Source organism: Lutra lutra, chromosome 5 (genome assembly GCF_902655055.1).
Source record: "Lutra lutra chromosome 5, mLutLut1.2, whole genome shotgun sequence".
Classification (NCBI taxonomy): domain Eukaryota; kingdom Metazoa; phylum Chordata; class Mammalia; order Carnivora; family Mustelidae; genus Lutra; species Lutra lutra.
Genome location: NC_062282.1, coordinates 17,826,529 through 17,838,738, shown reverse-complemented (window position 1 = coordinate 17,838,738; position 12,210 = coordinate 17,826,529). Strand labels below are relative to the sequence as shown.

General features: G+C 35.4%; 1 protein-coding gene across 1 annotated transcript in view; it reads left to right on the top strand.

Annotated features, from left to right (window-relative positions):
• CDH12 (cadherin 12) overlaps positions 1-12,210 on the top strand; it is a 1,009,850-nt gene that overhangs the window by 812,797 nt on the left and 184,843 nt on the right. The window contains exon 4 of the mRNA XM_047731370.1: positions 3,916-4,210. Coding sequence (XP_047587326.1) covers positions 3,916-4,210 — 295 coding nt within the window. The remainder of the gene's footprint in view (positions 1-3,915; positions 4,211-12,210) is intronic.

Genomic DNA, 12,210 nt, shown 5'->3' with positions numbered 1-12,210 from the left:
TCCATGAGTGACTGTAATGCACACATTAAAAAATGATTTTGAAAAGGGACACCCGGCTGGCTTGGTCAGTAGAGGATGTGACTCTCAGTCATGGGGTTCCGAGTTTGAGCCCCACATTGGGGGTAGAGGTCACTTTAAAAAAATGTTTCTGAAGAATTTCAAGTGATCTTAAAATATAATTATGGTATTCTGTTATTTTTGCAAGTGTTGATTTTTTATATCATGTTATATGTATATATAGTTAGTGAATATTATAAAAGTGCACATAAATATGTTTCCATATGTATACTCTTTTAGTTATATATATATATATATTTTTGTTTATAGCAATTTATATGTAAATGCTGACTATAACTGAAAGTATACTGAAAGGATAAAAGAAGTTATCTATAATACCCACATCAGGCCATCACTTATTTAATATTAGAACTGATGTAGGAAAAATACCTATATTTTAAGGTAGTCATTCATGTACCAGTTCAATCAAAATTGACTAATTTTAAATATTGCCTGACAATACAGAATATTGTAGGGGGTCTCCTATGAGGTATTGTCATGTAATGAACTGCTCTAAAAATTCTAATCCTCTCACGAGTTTTACATTAATCAACTTCATTTTCAGTTCAAAATGTTAACGTATTTTCACACGTTTCTTCTGAAGCCTCAATCTCTACAAAACTTCATTTTAGGTTAGAAGAAAAAGGTAAAAGAGTAAGGAGTAACAGCAACTGAATTTAATTTCGATCTTGGATAGAGCTGAAAACACATTTGCTTTTCTCTTCTTATGTCTGTTCGAAAAGAAAACAGTTCTGATTTTAGCCAAATGAGGATTTTTTTTGTAATTCTGCTTGGATCACATTGTAAAAACCTTCTTCAAATTTTCACTTGTTTCCCACAATATTACCACATATTCTCAAAGCCATTGGCAAAATGGATGCAGTTTATAAAGTCTTTACTTTTGCATTGAGCTTTTGCCTGTCTCATATCTTTAGATAAATTTTAAAGCAAGAGCAATACCCGCCGTGTTGAATACTTAAATTGTATGGGTGAAATATGTAATTTGAAATTCGGAAGTTCAAAGTACATTTATCTACAGCTTGATTTTACACTTGAAACTTCCTGTGCTTCATAAGAATTTGTTAAAAAGAAAGAAAGAAAGAAAGAGAAAGAAAGAAAGAAAGAAAGAAAGAAAGAAAGAAAGAAAGAAAGAAAGAAAGAAAGGAAAAGAAAAGAAAAATAGGGGGGAAAATCTTCTTCATCATTTATAACAATTTTCTTTAGACTTGGGTAAAATGTGTGGAAACGTGAAAGAAAAATCAAAATCGTGTGCCCTCTTTTTGTTCTCTTATTCTTTTTACTATAACACGGACCCAGGAATCAATTCTTTGTTATGCTCTTATACAAATATACTTTCAGAGAAAATTTTGAAGTAAATACAAATTCACAAAATGAACACATTCATTTTAATAACATTGATTTGAAGGATGATGTTATTTTACTGGTTAGACCAGAACATTGAGTTTAAGAACACAGATACAGCCACTGTTCAGTTTGGTGTTTTGTGTTTTGATTTTACTAATACTAATACACAGAAAGCCTATTTTCAAAAGGATATTTATATAATTTAAAATATTTCAAAGCTTTTTTTGTGTGGGTTGAAATATTAAAAAAAATACAGAACACATTCTTACAGAAAATTTTGCAAGAATGCTGTGCTTGTATGCAAATTTTGAAGCATAGCCCAGATGACTATGGACACTAAAAGCTTAACCTTTTTTCTTTGGCTGGTCTGTTGGCTGGAAGGACCTTTTAAATGTAAAAATGTGGACCCTGATATCAGATGGCCCTACCCAAATAAGTAGGAATAGGTTAAAACATTTTAGATCAGCATCTGAATAAAAAATAGTATTTATAAAACTATACATGCTATATAATTTAAATAGTGTGTGTTTATATTATTTATAAAATATATATTTATGAGTATACCTATTCTTAGAGAACTATAAATAATGTAATATTTATATCATATAAATACATTATTGGATACTTCATGGATTTCAAAGACAGTGTTCATCTTCTATTAATTCTTGGACTCCAGGGGTACCTGGGTGGCTCAGTTGGTTAAGTGTCTACCTTTGGCTCAGGTCATGATCCTGGGGTCCTGGGATCAAGCCCTGTGTCAGGCTCATTGCTCAGCAGGGGTCCTGCTTCTACCTCTCCATCTGCTCCTCCCCCTGCTTGTTCTCTTTCTCTCTGTCAAATAAGTAAAATCTTTAAAAAATAATTCTTGGACTCCCGTTTGAAAAACATTGCCCCACAGAATCACAAAGATAATTTTTCTTCTGTTTGGTCCTCTCCCCTGTGTTATTTATGTGTATCTTATTACATGCTAAAGTGAATTATAAATGTGTTGAAAAAATTAGAAGTTTGAAACTTTTCTATATTATAAGATTTCAAATATATAGAATGAATTAGAGCAAGCCATTTTTCTGTGAATCTGAAAGGATAATCAGTGATTCTATCCAACATTTGGCTGAGTAATATTGAATAACTCATTAAAAGACAGTCTGTTAAAATGAAATACTCCACTACACATATCTGAAACCATCTGGTTTGCCAAATCTCTCCTCTCCTTTCAAACAAAAAAGTTTAATGTTTTCTGAGTTCTTCTACCTTCTCTCTGACTGCATTCAGGTCATTGATTTTTTAATTTAGGATATTCAGGAGGGTTTCTGATTTGGCATTGATGAGCTCATTTATATTTATTACAACAATTACTTAAAATGAAATGAGCATACTTAAGATTAATGCATTTCATTTTATGAAAATTTTATCCCCAAAAGTGTGTAAAAGAAATAAATTCAGATAACAAATTAGTTGTATTTATGCATGTTCATGTATTTGAAAGCAGTACTTAGACAATCTCTGTAATGCATTGAGAAATAAAATGGATTGACAGAAGGATGAATGGAAGGGTAGATGTGTGACCAAAAATGAGATGAGTCAAATACAGTTGATCCTTGAACAACATGGTTTTAAACTTCATGGAGGTTAAAACTCACTTACATGCATTTTTGTCATAAATACATAAACTTATGGTATCAATAAATACGTAAACTTATGGTATCAATAAATACAGTACAGTTACTGTAAATATATTTTCTCTTCCTTATTTTTCCTTAATAACATTTTGTTTTATCTAGCTCATTTTATTGTAAGAATACAGGGAAGCCTGGGTGACTCAGTCGATTTCAGTTTAGGTCACAATCTCGGGGTCGTGAGTTTGAGACCTGCCTTGAGCTCCCCACTCAACATGGAGTCAGCTTGGGATTCTCTTCCTTTCCGTCCACTCCTTCCCTTTCCCTTGCTCATGCTCATTCTCTTTCTCTAAAATAAAGAGATAAATAAAATCTTTTTTAAAAGAATGCAGGATATAATACAAATAACATACAAAATCTGTGTTGACTTATTGTTTATACTATTGGTAAGGCTTCCACTCAACAGTTATTTGTGGTTAAGTCTTGTTGGAGATAAAAGTTATACACAGATTTTCAACTGCACTACTACAACTACAGGGGTCAACAACCCTAATCCCTGCATTGTTCAATGTCAAATGTAAATTAAAAGATAAATGGTGGAATATCTGGGATGTATATGTATATATAAATGTTTATTATGCTTTTTTTCTACTTTTCGTATGTCTTTAAAATATTTATAATCAAAGAGTTAGTAAAAAAAAAAAAAAGAAAGAAGAAAGAAAAAGGAAAAGAAGAAAGGAAAACAATGAAAAAATAACCATAAGATTTTTATTTCAACTTTTCTGATAAAAAATTATACTGCAAGTATTTTTATTATGGAACCATCCCTTTGACGGTGTTCTCTGTCTCTCTGTCTCTTTCTCTCTCCCCCTAAAAGCTCCATTCTGACTTAGATAAAGGAGAGGGCACTGTTAAATACACCCTCTCGGGAGATGGCGCTGGCACAGTTTTTACCATTGATGAAACTACAGGGGACATCCATGCAATCAGGAGCCTGGACAGAGAAGAAAAACCTTTCTACACACTCCGTGCTCAGGCTGTGGACATAGAAACCAGGAAGCCCCTGGAGCCTGAATCAGAATTCATCATCAAAGTACAGGATATTAATGATAATGAGCCAAAGTTTTTGGATGGACCCTATGTTGCTAGTGTCCCAGAAATGTCTCCTGTGGGTGAGTAGGCAAATCAAAATTTTGTCAGATGCACTGAAGCCTTTTCAACATTTTATTTTTTGCAGTCAATGTAAACATCTTATTTGTAAACCAGAAGATTATTATTCTACTATAAGACACAATTATTTTCATTTATATTTTCGTTGTTGTCCTTTCTGCTCCATACTAAAGATACAAATAGATACATAAGTATCTAGGATATATAACATTTGTCACTACTTTTCAATCTTTGCATTTACCTGAACCCACACAATTCCTTTGTAATTAAATATGAAGTTCAATTTTTACTAAAATCCATTGTCTTTACAATTCCAGGTACCTACATGGTGCTAAAGGTAACTACCATATCCACAAATACCAGGTAGTAATTCTTGGCTCAAAGTAAATCACCCAAAATACGTATCACTTATGAGTCTGGAAGTGGTCCAGAAAGGAGCTTTATAGCTACAGATACAGATTCCAGAAGGATGATATTGTTTTCTTTTTTTATTACAAGTAACCCTTAGTTATGCCATCAAAACAGGAAGCAAATATTATTGTGAACACATTATTAGAATAAATTTGCAATTAGCTATAGTATCACTGCCACTGTTAATAATTTAAATTTGATATGAATTCACACTTCATTATCAACCTAAATTTTAAAGTTCTAAGATATGTATTGTGGGGTCAATGAATCAAGGATGACAGCTTTAATGACAATTTTAAATAATTTTTATTCCAAAGTCACCACTGCCAACCCTCATTCTATTTCAAAGTAACTTGTGGTATCTAGCACATTTGTAAGATAAAGCTACCCATCACTCTGAGGTTACAACTTGAAACTCCTATCTTGAGCCACTGCTAGTTTTCCTGTCTGGCATTCCTCAGAGGGCTTCTGTTGGCCTTATAACCAACCCAGACATGCATAAACTAAACCGAGGGCAGAAGCAGGTTAGTGGCTTCAAGAATGGTCATTTGGACTCATCACAAATTCACTTGAAATTGTTATCTATGACCTTACTAAGTATTCAAAGATCATATTCTCTCCACAACCTGAGAAATCAGCTCAAAGTCATTTACACAGATTTTAAACATTAGTGTACAGACACAGGGCTGAAAATCTGTTACTCAGTTCTTGCTACATTTTTTGAGCTGCTTTTTTTTTTTTTTTTTCTTATATGGTGCTGATTGCTAAAGATTTAGAAGTATAATTGGGTAGAAGTGTATCTTATTAAAAAGTTGCCCCCAAAATGGGAAGAGCTAGTTTTTAAATTGTGCCTTTTAATTTACTGGGAGAGAAAAATGAAGGTACTGTTTTGAGAAAAAGTAAGGCTTTTAAGAAGACAATGCTCTTTTGTACCTAAATGGTTTAACCCAGGGCTTACTTCGTGTAAACTGGAATATTTACATGAATTTATGACCCTCAGTGGCTATTACAGAAATAACATCCTTAAAGCAAACACATCCATCCCTCTACATTATTAGAAAATTCTAGTCTTATTAGATAAATAATTATGTCTTTCGTTGTGCCAGTTTGGATAAAGGGAAGGACTGCAGACTCTGAACCCTTATATAAAGGAGTTCACAGCTAGCTCCTGAAGAGGGAAATAAATCTGGAAAATCAGGCTAGGAAAGTGAGAAAACAAAGTGATCCCAGCTTTTGCAATATTGAGGTGAGACATAACTTGCCATACTGTGCTGAGATATCAGAAAGATCTAGGGAAGAATGAGTTCTTTAAGATTGCACATAGGATATTACTGGAATTTCTCACCAATTACTCAGGAGACTCCAGTAAATACTTAAGCTGATTTTCAACATACCCTCCCTGCCTTTTTTTTTTTTTAATAATAATAGAGGAGCATTTCTTTTGAATGTAATACCACATTGCATGCTGTGGGTTCACCTAGGTATTATTGGACTACGTTTACATAATATTCTTTTTTCAAATGTATACTAAAAAGTATAAACATCACTTATGAATTAAACATTAGAAATTAAATACCTACCCTGTACTACCTTTGCCATTCCCAGTAAACCCTGCTTCTACACAGAACCCAAAGCACAGGAGACCCAGTTAGGCTTGTGGCCTTTGTTTTTTTTTTTGCTTTTCCATGACCAATCTAAAGCTAATGAAAAACTACTGTGCACCCATCCGGCCATCATATTCCTGCTCCTAGAGCTCCTGAGCTCCATTCCCAAGCTCACCCTTCTTACCATATGGAAATGGTCCCTGCTTAAGTCACCTAGTCCAAGGATTACTCCTAGTCCTACTCTCTCTACTTTCTTTTCCTGCATCCCTTCTAAGCACTTCCTGCCTCGGTGTCATTTTCTTTGGAAAATCGAAATTACTTTGGGTCAAGACCAGATGGAGATCTCCATGGTGTGTTAGACAGTACAGCTATAGCACAGCAAATCTCACCGTCAGTTTTATGGATCTGTGTTTGAGGGATCTCTAGGAAATAACTTCCCTTCCCAATAATTGACAGTGTCGTTATTGACAATGTTGGAGAAGAAGCCACCAATTTACAAATACATGGAGTAAAATAGCTTCCTTTGAAATAAAAAAAATAAAAGAAAGAAAGAAAAGAAATATTGGGACATCAAAACTATTATGCAAATATCAAGTTAGCAATAATAGATCGTGTGTCTGAAAATGTGATAAACAAACGTGGAATGGAGATGAACTAAAGTGAAACTCAACAAAGGATATTAACTTGGGGAGTGGTGTTGAGCAAGAGGGGTAGAGAGTTCAGAGGAAAATCAACATTTAAGATTTACTAGACTATGGAATATATTTTGTTCCAGGAAGTTGAAGAAAATTCTAGTAATCTATGAGATGTTTAAGAGAAAGGTCACTTTGTTACTATCTTGTGCCACATGTAATATGCCGTGGAAGTAATATTCACAGATAAAGTGCTTTTACTCTGACCCGAGGAAATTACTTAATGATCCAGATATTTTCCCAACTCAGACTTTCTCCTTGGAGACAAATTTGGACATTATGAATGTGGTCTTAATTCTTTAAGATCACTACAGTAACAATGACTTACAGTAACGTGCCTTCTTTAATACCTGTGGTTAATGCATGGGCATGGCTTCTGTTTCAGTAACTTCTCCTAGGGAGCTGACAGGTGTAACATCTTTAAACCCTTATTCGTACTTGTATTATCTTCTTCTGGCTGAGCTAAGTCAGTTTGAAGCAGCTGATTGGGTTACTCATCAACAGGTCTCTATGACACATTTTATAAATGCTGTGAATCGTAATTTCTGTATTAAGACCTACCATTTCCTGAGCAATAGTTAGGGGCCAGGTAATCCAACTCAAGATTTGTATTATTATTATTATTATTATTAATTTTATTTTTTATTATTTAACCACTACAATAATTTTATGCAATGTTGTTTACTATCTGATCTTCATTTTTATATGAAAAATGAACTCTAATTTCAGAATGTAGGTATGACTTCCAGCCTCTTTAGAACAAAGTTAATTGCAACCAGTTATACTCTTTAGTGGCTTCTAATATGTCTTTGGGCCTCAAATTTAGCTTTCAATGTCAGATGAGCTGGTTAAGATCTTAAAATGCATATTTCATTTTATTATAAACCTGAGGGTGGGGGACCTTGTTTAAAACAAAATCTGAGGACTAGGTATCTCTTATTCACTGACTTAGAAAAAAAATAAATAGTGTAAGTATAAATAAAAGAAGATACACCCGAAGAGAATTACAGTGCTAGCTTATTAAAAAAATTAACATGTACCTTCCCCCTTTTTTTTCCATGAACTCTGTTTTTTACATGAAGTTTGGGGAAACATACTAAGATATAATTTTTGGCGAGTTTTTTTGAAGGTTTTTAAACAGAGAATATTTTCTATGTGGCTATACTTAAATAGTTCAACTCTACGAAGAAAATAGTGAAAACGATGCCTATACCTAACATTAATTTATTACACCATTATTACATTTTAAAAACTTACATAAATTTCCAAACTTCCTTGCTTTCACGGAAGTGCCATAGGGAGACAGATGAAGAAATTGCAAAGCAGATACATTATCTTACCGTATGAGCCACTCATGGCCATAGAGAACAGCTTAAGTGGTACAGTAGGAAGAGTCTCATTGGTCTCTGTCTGGGCCCAATAAGCCAATTTTGCCAGGAAGCTGGAGACAGAATGTTAGCTCTTTTCTGCAAATAAAGGCATTCTCTACATATAACCGAAATATGATTATTAAAATCAGGAAGTTAACATTAATGCATTACTGGAATCTAACCTTTAGGCCCCATTCATGTTTTATCAGTTATTTCAATAATATTTCACATAACACAATTTTCCAGGTCAAAATCACATGGTGCATTCAAATGCCGTATCTCTTTAGTTTTCTTCAATCTGGAGCAATTCCTTCCTTTTTCTTGATTTTGTGGCAGGTTTGAGGATTCTTGGCCAATGATTATTTAGAATATCCCTCATGCTGGGTTTGCCTAATGTTCCTAACTCCAGAATAGGCTTTTTTTTTTTTTTTTTTTTTTAGGTACATCACAGATATGATGCTGTAATCTTGTTGTATCCTTGTTGTATCTTATCAGGTAGAACAGGGGTTTGATTTGTCCCATTACTAATAGTGTTAATTTTTATTACTTGACCAACGTTGTGCATTTGTTATCTGTTGCTGCATGATATATTAGCCAAAGCCTAGCAGCATAACACAACGAACATTTATTATCCTACAGGATCATGGATGCTTAGGAGTGACTTAGGTGGGTACCTTTGGCTCAAGGTCTCCCAAGAGGTTATATCCATAGCTGGGGCGATGGTCTGATATAAAGGCTTAGTTGGGAAGAGGTAGGAGTTTGCTTCCCAGCTTACTCCTGTGGTGATTTGTAGACTCTGGTTTCTTGCTACATAGACCTTTCAACAGGGCTACCTTGCAGCCTGGCAGCTGCCTGGGCCCAAGGATAGCTAACTAAGAGATAGCTGGAGAGAAGAACATCTCTGACCAAAGCCATAGTCTGTATTTATAACCAATATTTAAAATGACATCCTCTCCTTTCTGCCATATTCCAATTGTTAGAAGTCCACCCCACATTCAGGAAATGGGATTACCCAAGACAACCAATACAAGGTAGCTAAGATCATGGAAGCCTTCTACCACAGTTTACCCTCTGGACCCTAACAATCAATGTTGTTCTGTCATGCAATATATACTCAACCCCTTTCTAGGACCCCAAATTGTCTTCCCTCATTGCATGAGTCCAAAGTCCAGAAACTGATCATATAAATCAAGTGCAAGAGCAAATGAGATTCCATAGATTTATCTCCTCTTGATCTGCAGACTCGTGATGCTACAAAACCAGTTACTTACCCCCCACTCTGACACCTAACACACAGTGGTGAGAGATGGGGATGAGCAAACTTCTGAAGACATTTCTGTTAAAAAAAAAAAAAAAAAAGAGGGAAAATGCCCTAAATAAAGGAGTTACTGGTCCATCCCGTTCTAGAAATCTAGCTGGTAAATATTAAAAGCCCTTTGATTAGGTTCAAGTCCTGAGAATATTTGTCCTTGGGTTTCAGTTATACTGCCTGGGCTCTTGGTTCTACCTTCTGAGTTATCCTTCATTTTTTATGCAATGCAGCATATACTCACCTCTAAGCAGCTCTCTTGGTCGTCTTCCTCCCAGTAGAATTCAAAGGGTTCAAAGGCCCATTTTCACTGTACAATCTCTGACTGTCTTTCTTCAATTCTCACTTTTGATGTTTCTACATATAGAACTCTTTATTTTGACAGTAGTATGGGTATCCCATGAATCTTTTGGGGGGTCACTGAATTAGACAAAAAAATCCCTTCAAGATAAATCCTCTCTACCTTGGGCCCTACAGAGGTGCCTGAGTGACAAAGTCTTTCCATGAATTAGAACCCTTATTGTTTGCTAGAAAGGATCTTTGAGTCATACTTACCCATTTATCTCTTAAGAGAGAAATTTCTGACTAGACAGTAAGCCAATGAACCATCCTTGATCTTTCTAAGATCTTAACAAAAAATTTTACTGTCACCACCATGGCTTTATCTTTTGACCATGCTTTCCCAGGTGCCCTGGATTTGATTTTGGCCTAGAAACCATTTCTTAATTTTAGCATCATTTGCCGTCTGGGAAGACTAATAATCTTTAAAACCTACGAGACCTGGATCCTTTTTGTTCAAAAGTCCCTGGGTCCTTTTCTACTGTTCAAATACATGCTGGCAACAGTTTTGCTAAATGTTCTGCCACTGCCTATCAGTGATCTTCTAATTTCCAATAAGATGTTCTCATTTTCCTGCAAGTCCTCACATGCAGCATCGTCCAAGTCCAACATGCAATAAAGAGTGTGTTCAATGCATTTTATACTGACATTCTCCTCAAAGCCCACACTGGTCTAACTGCAAAACCATTACCGCCTTTTAGGCATTTGTTATAGCAGAACCCCGCTACCAGGTCTGAAGTCGCTATTATCTACTAAATACAACAGATTACTACAGGATTTAGAGGCTTAAGACTGCAAGTATGTATTATCTCTTGATTTATCTAGGTCGTGAATTTGGGCTCAGCTTAGCTGGGTGTCTTTGCATTCAAGTCTCTTGTGGATTTAGAGTCAAGCTGGCAATAAAAAATGTGGTTTCATCTGAAGATTTCCCTGTGCAGGGGGGTGTAATTCCAATCCCAGTCATGTGGTTGTGGTCTTGGAATTGACATCCTGTCCCTTCTACTATAATTTATTTGTTAGGATGAACAGGACACACCCATTTTGTTCTCCAGGGAAAGGAATTAGCCAAAGGTGTGAATGTATGTTGGAGGCAGGCATAACTGAGGTCCATCTTAGAGGTTGTCTACCTTAGACAATGATTCCACTAAGTTAAAGTTCCTCTTTATCTTTTTGTAATCATTACCTATTTCGTCAAAAGGTATTTTTTCTTGTCAAAAGGTATTTTGAAACTAGAGACATAACCTGGTCCTCATCACACTTTCAAATGATCTATCTGTGTCAGTGTAGTCTCGGGGTTTCTTACTGTATCCCGTTGGTTCTAATGTGTTAGCATCATTATTGATTTTAATATTGAAATTATTTCAGCTTTAGTGTGAAATGTAAAATATAAGCAAAGACACTTTGAGCTGATTTTTGTGTCACTTCAACGTTACCTCTTAATTATTTGAATATTCCCTTACCTTCTGGCCCCAAAATATATTTGGGAGTGTCTTGCATTTTTCCTTCCCCAGCTCTAGGAGAAACTATTTCTCCAAGGAGCTCTCTCCCCACCCTCAAAGAGAATAATATTTAGAAGCCAGAATCTAGTTGCTATGTGTGTCCTTTGCTATTGGAAAACCATTGCTCCTAGACCCTTCAGTGGGCACAGCTAAAGAATATATTTGTGTGTGTGTGTGTGTGTATAATATTTATATATATTTAATATTTATTTCTGTATCATTATTTTTTAAAAGATTTTTATTTATTTATCTGAGAGAAAGAGAGAAAGAGAGCATGAGTGGGAGAGGGGCCAAAGGAGAAGCAGACTCTTCGATGCGTAAGAAGCCTGATGTGGGGCTTGATCCCACGGCCCCGGGATCATGACCTGAGTCAAAGGCAGACGCCTAACCGACAGAGTCACCCGGGTGCCCCTATTTCTGTATCATTCTAAATAGACCAAAACCCTTGATTTCATACCAATACCTCCTACTCTAATTATTCTAGGGTTGTTTGTTTGTTTGTTTGTTTTTAGCCTTCTATAATTTACAATTCTTTTCCAAGAGTAAGAAATCTGGCTGTTGTTCTCCTTAATGTATTTTGTTATTTGATCAAACCCCCCTGTATGCACCAATCTTTCACTGCCACTCAGCCTCCGGACACCTTACCGAGGCCGGGAGGACTCCACTCACAACTTTGAAAATGGGCCCTGTTTCCATTATCTTCTCTATCCCACTATCGAGGTTTTGTGCACCTCGCCAGGACTCTGCATCCTGTATTTCCCATATCTAACATGCCCTC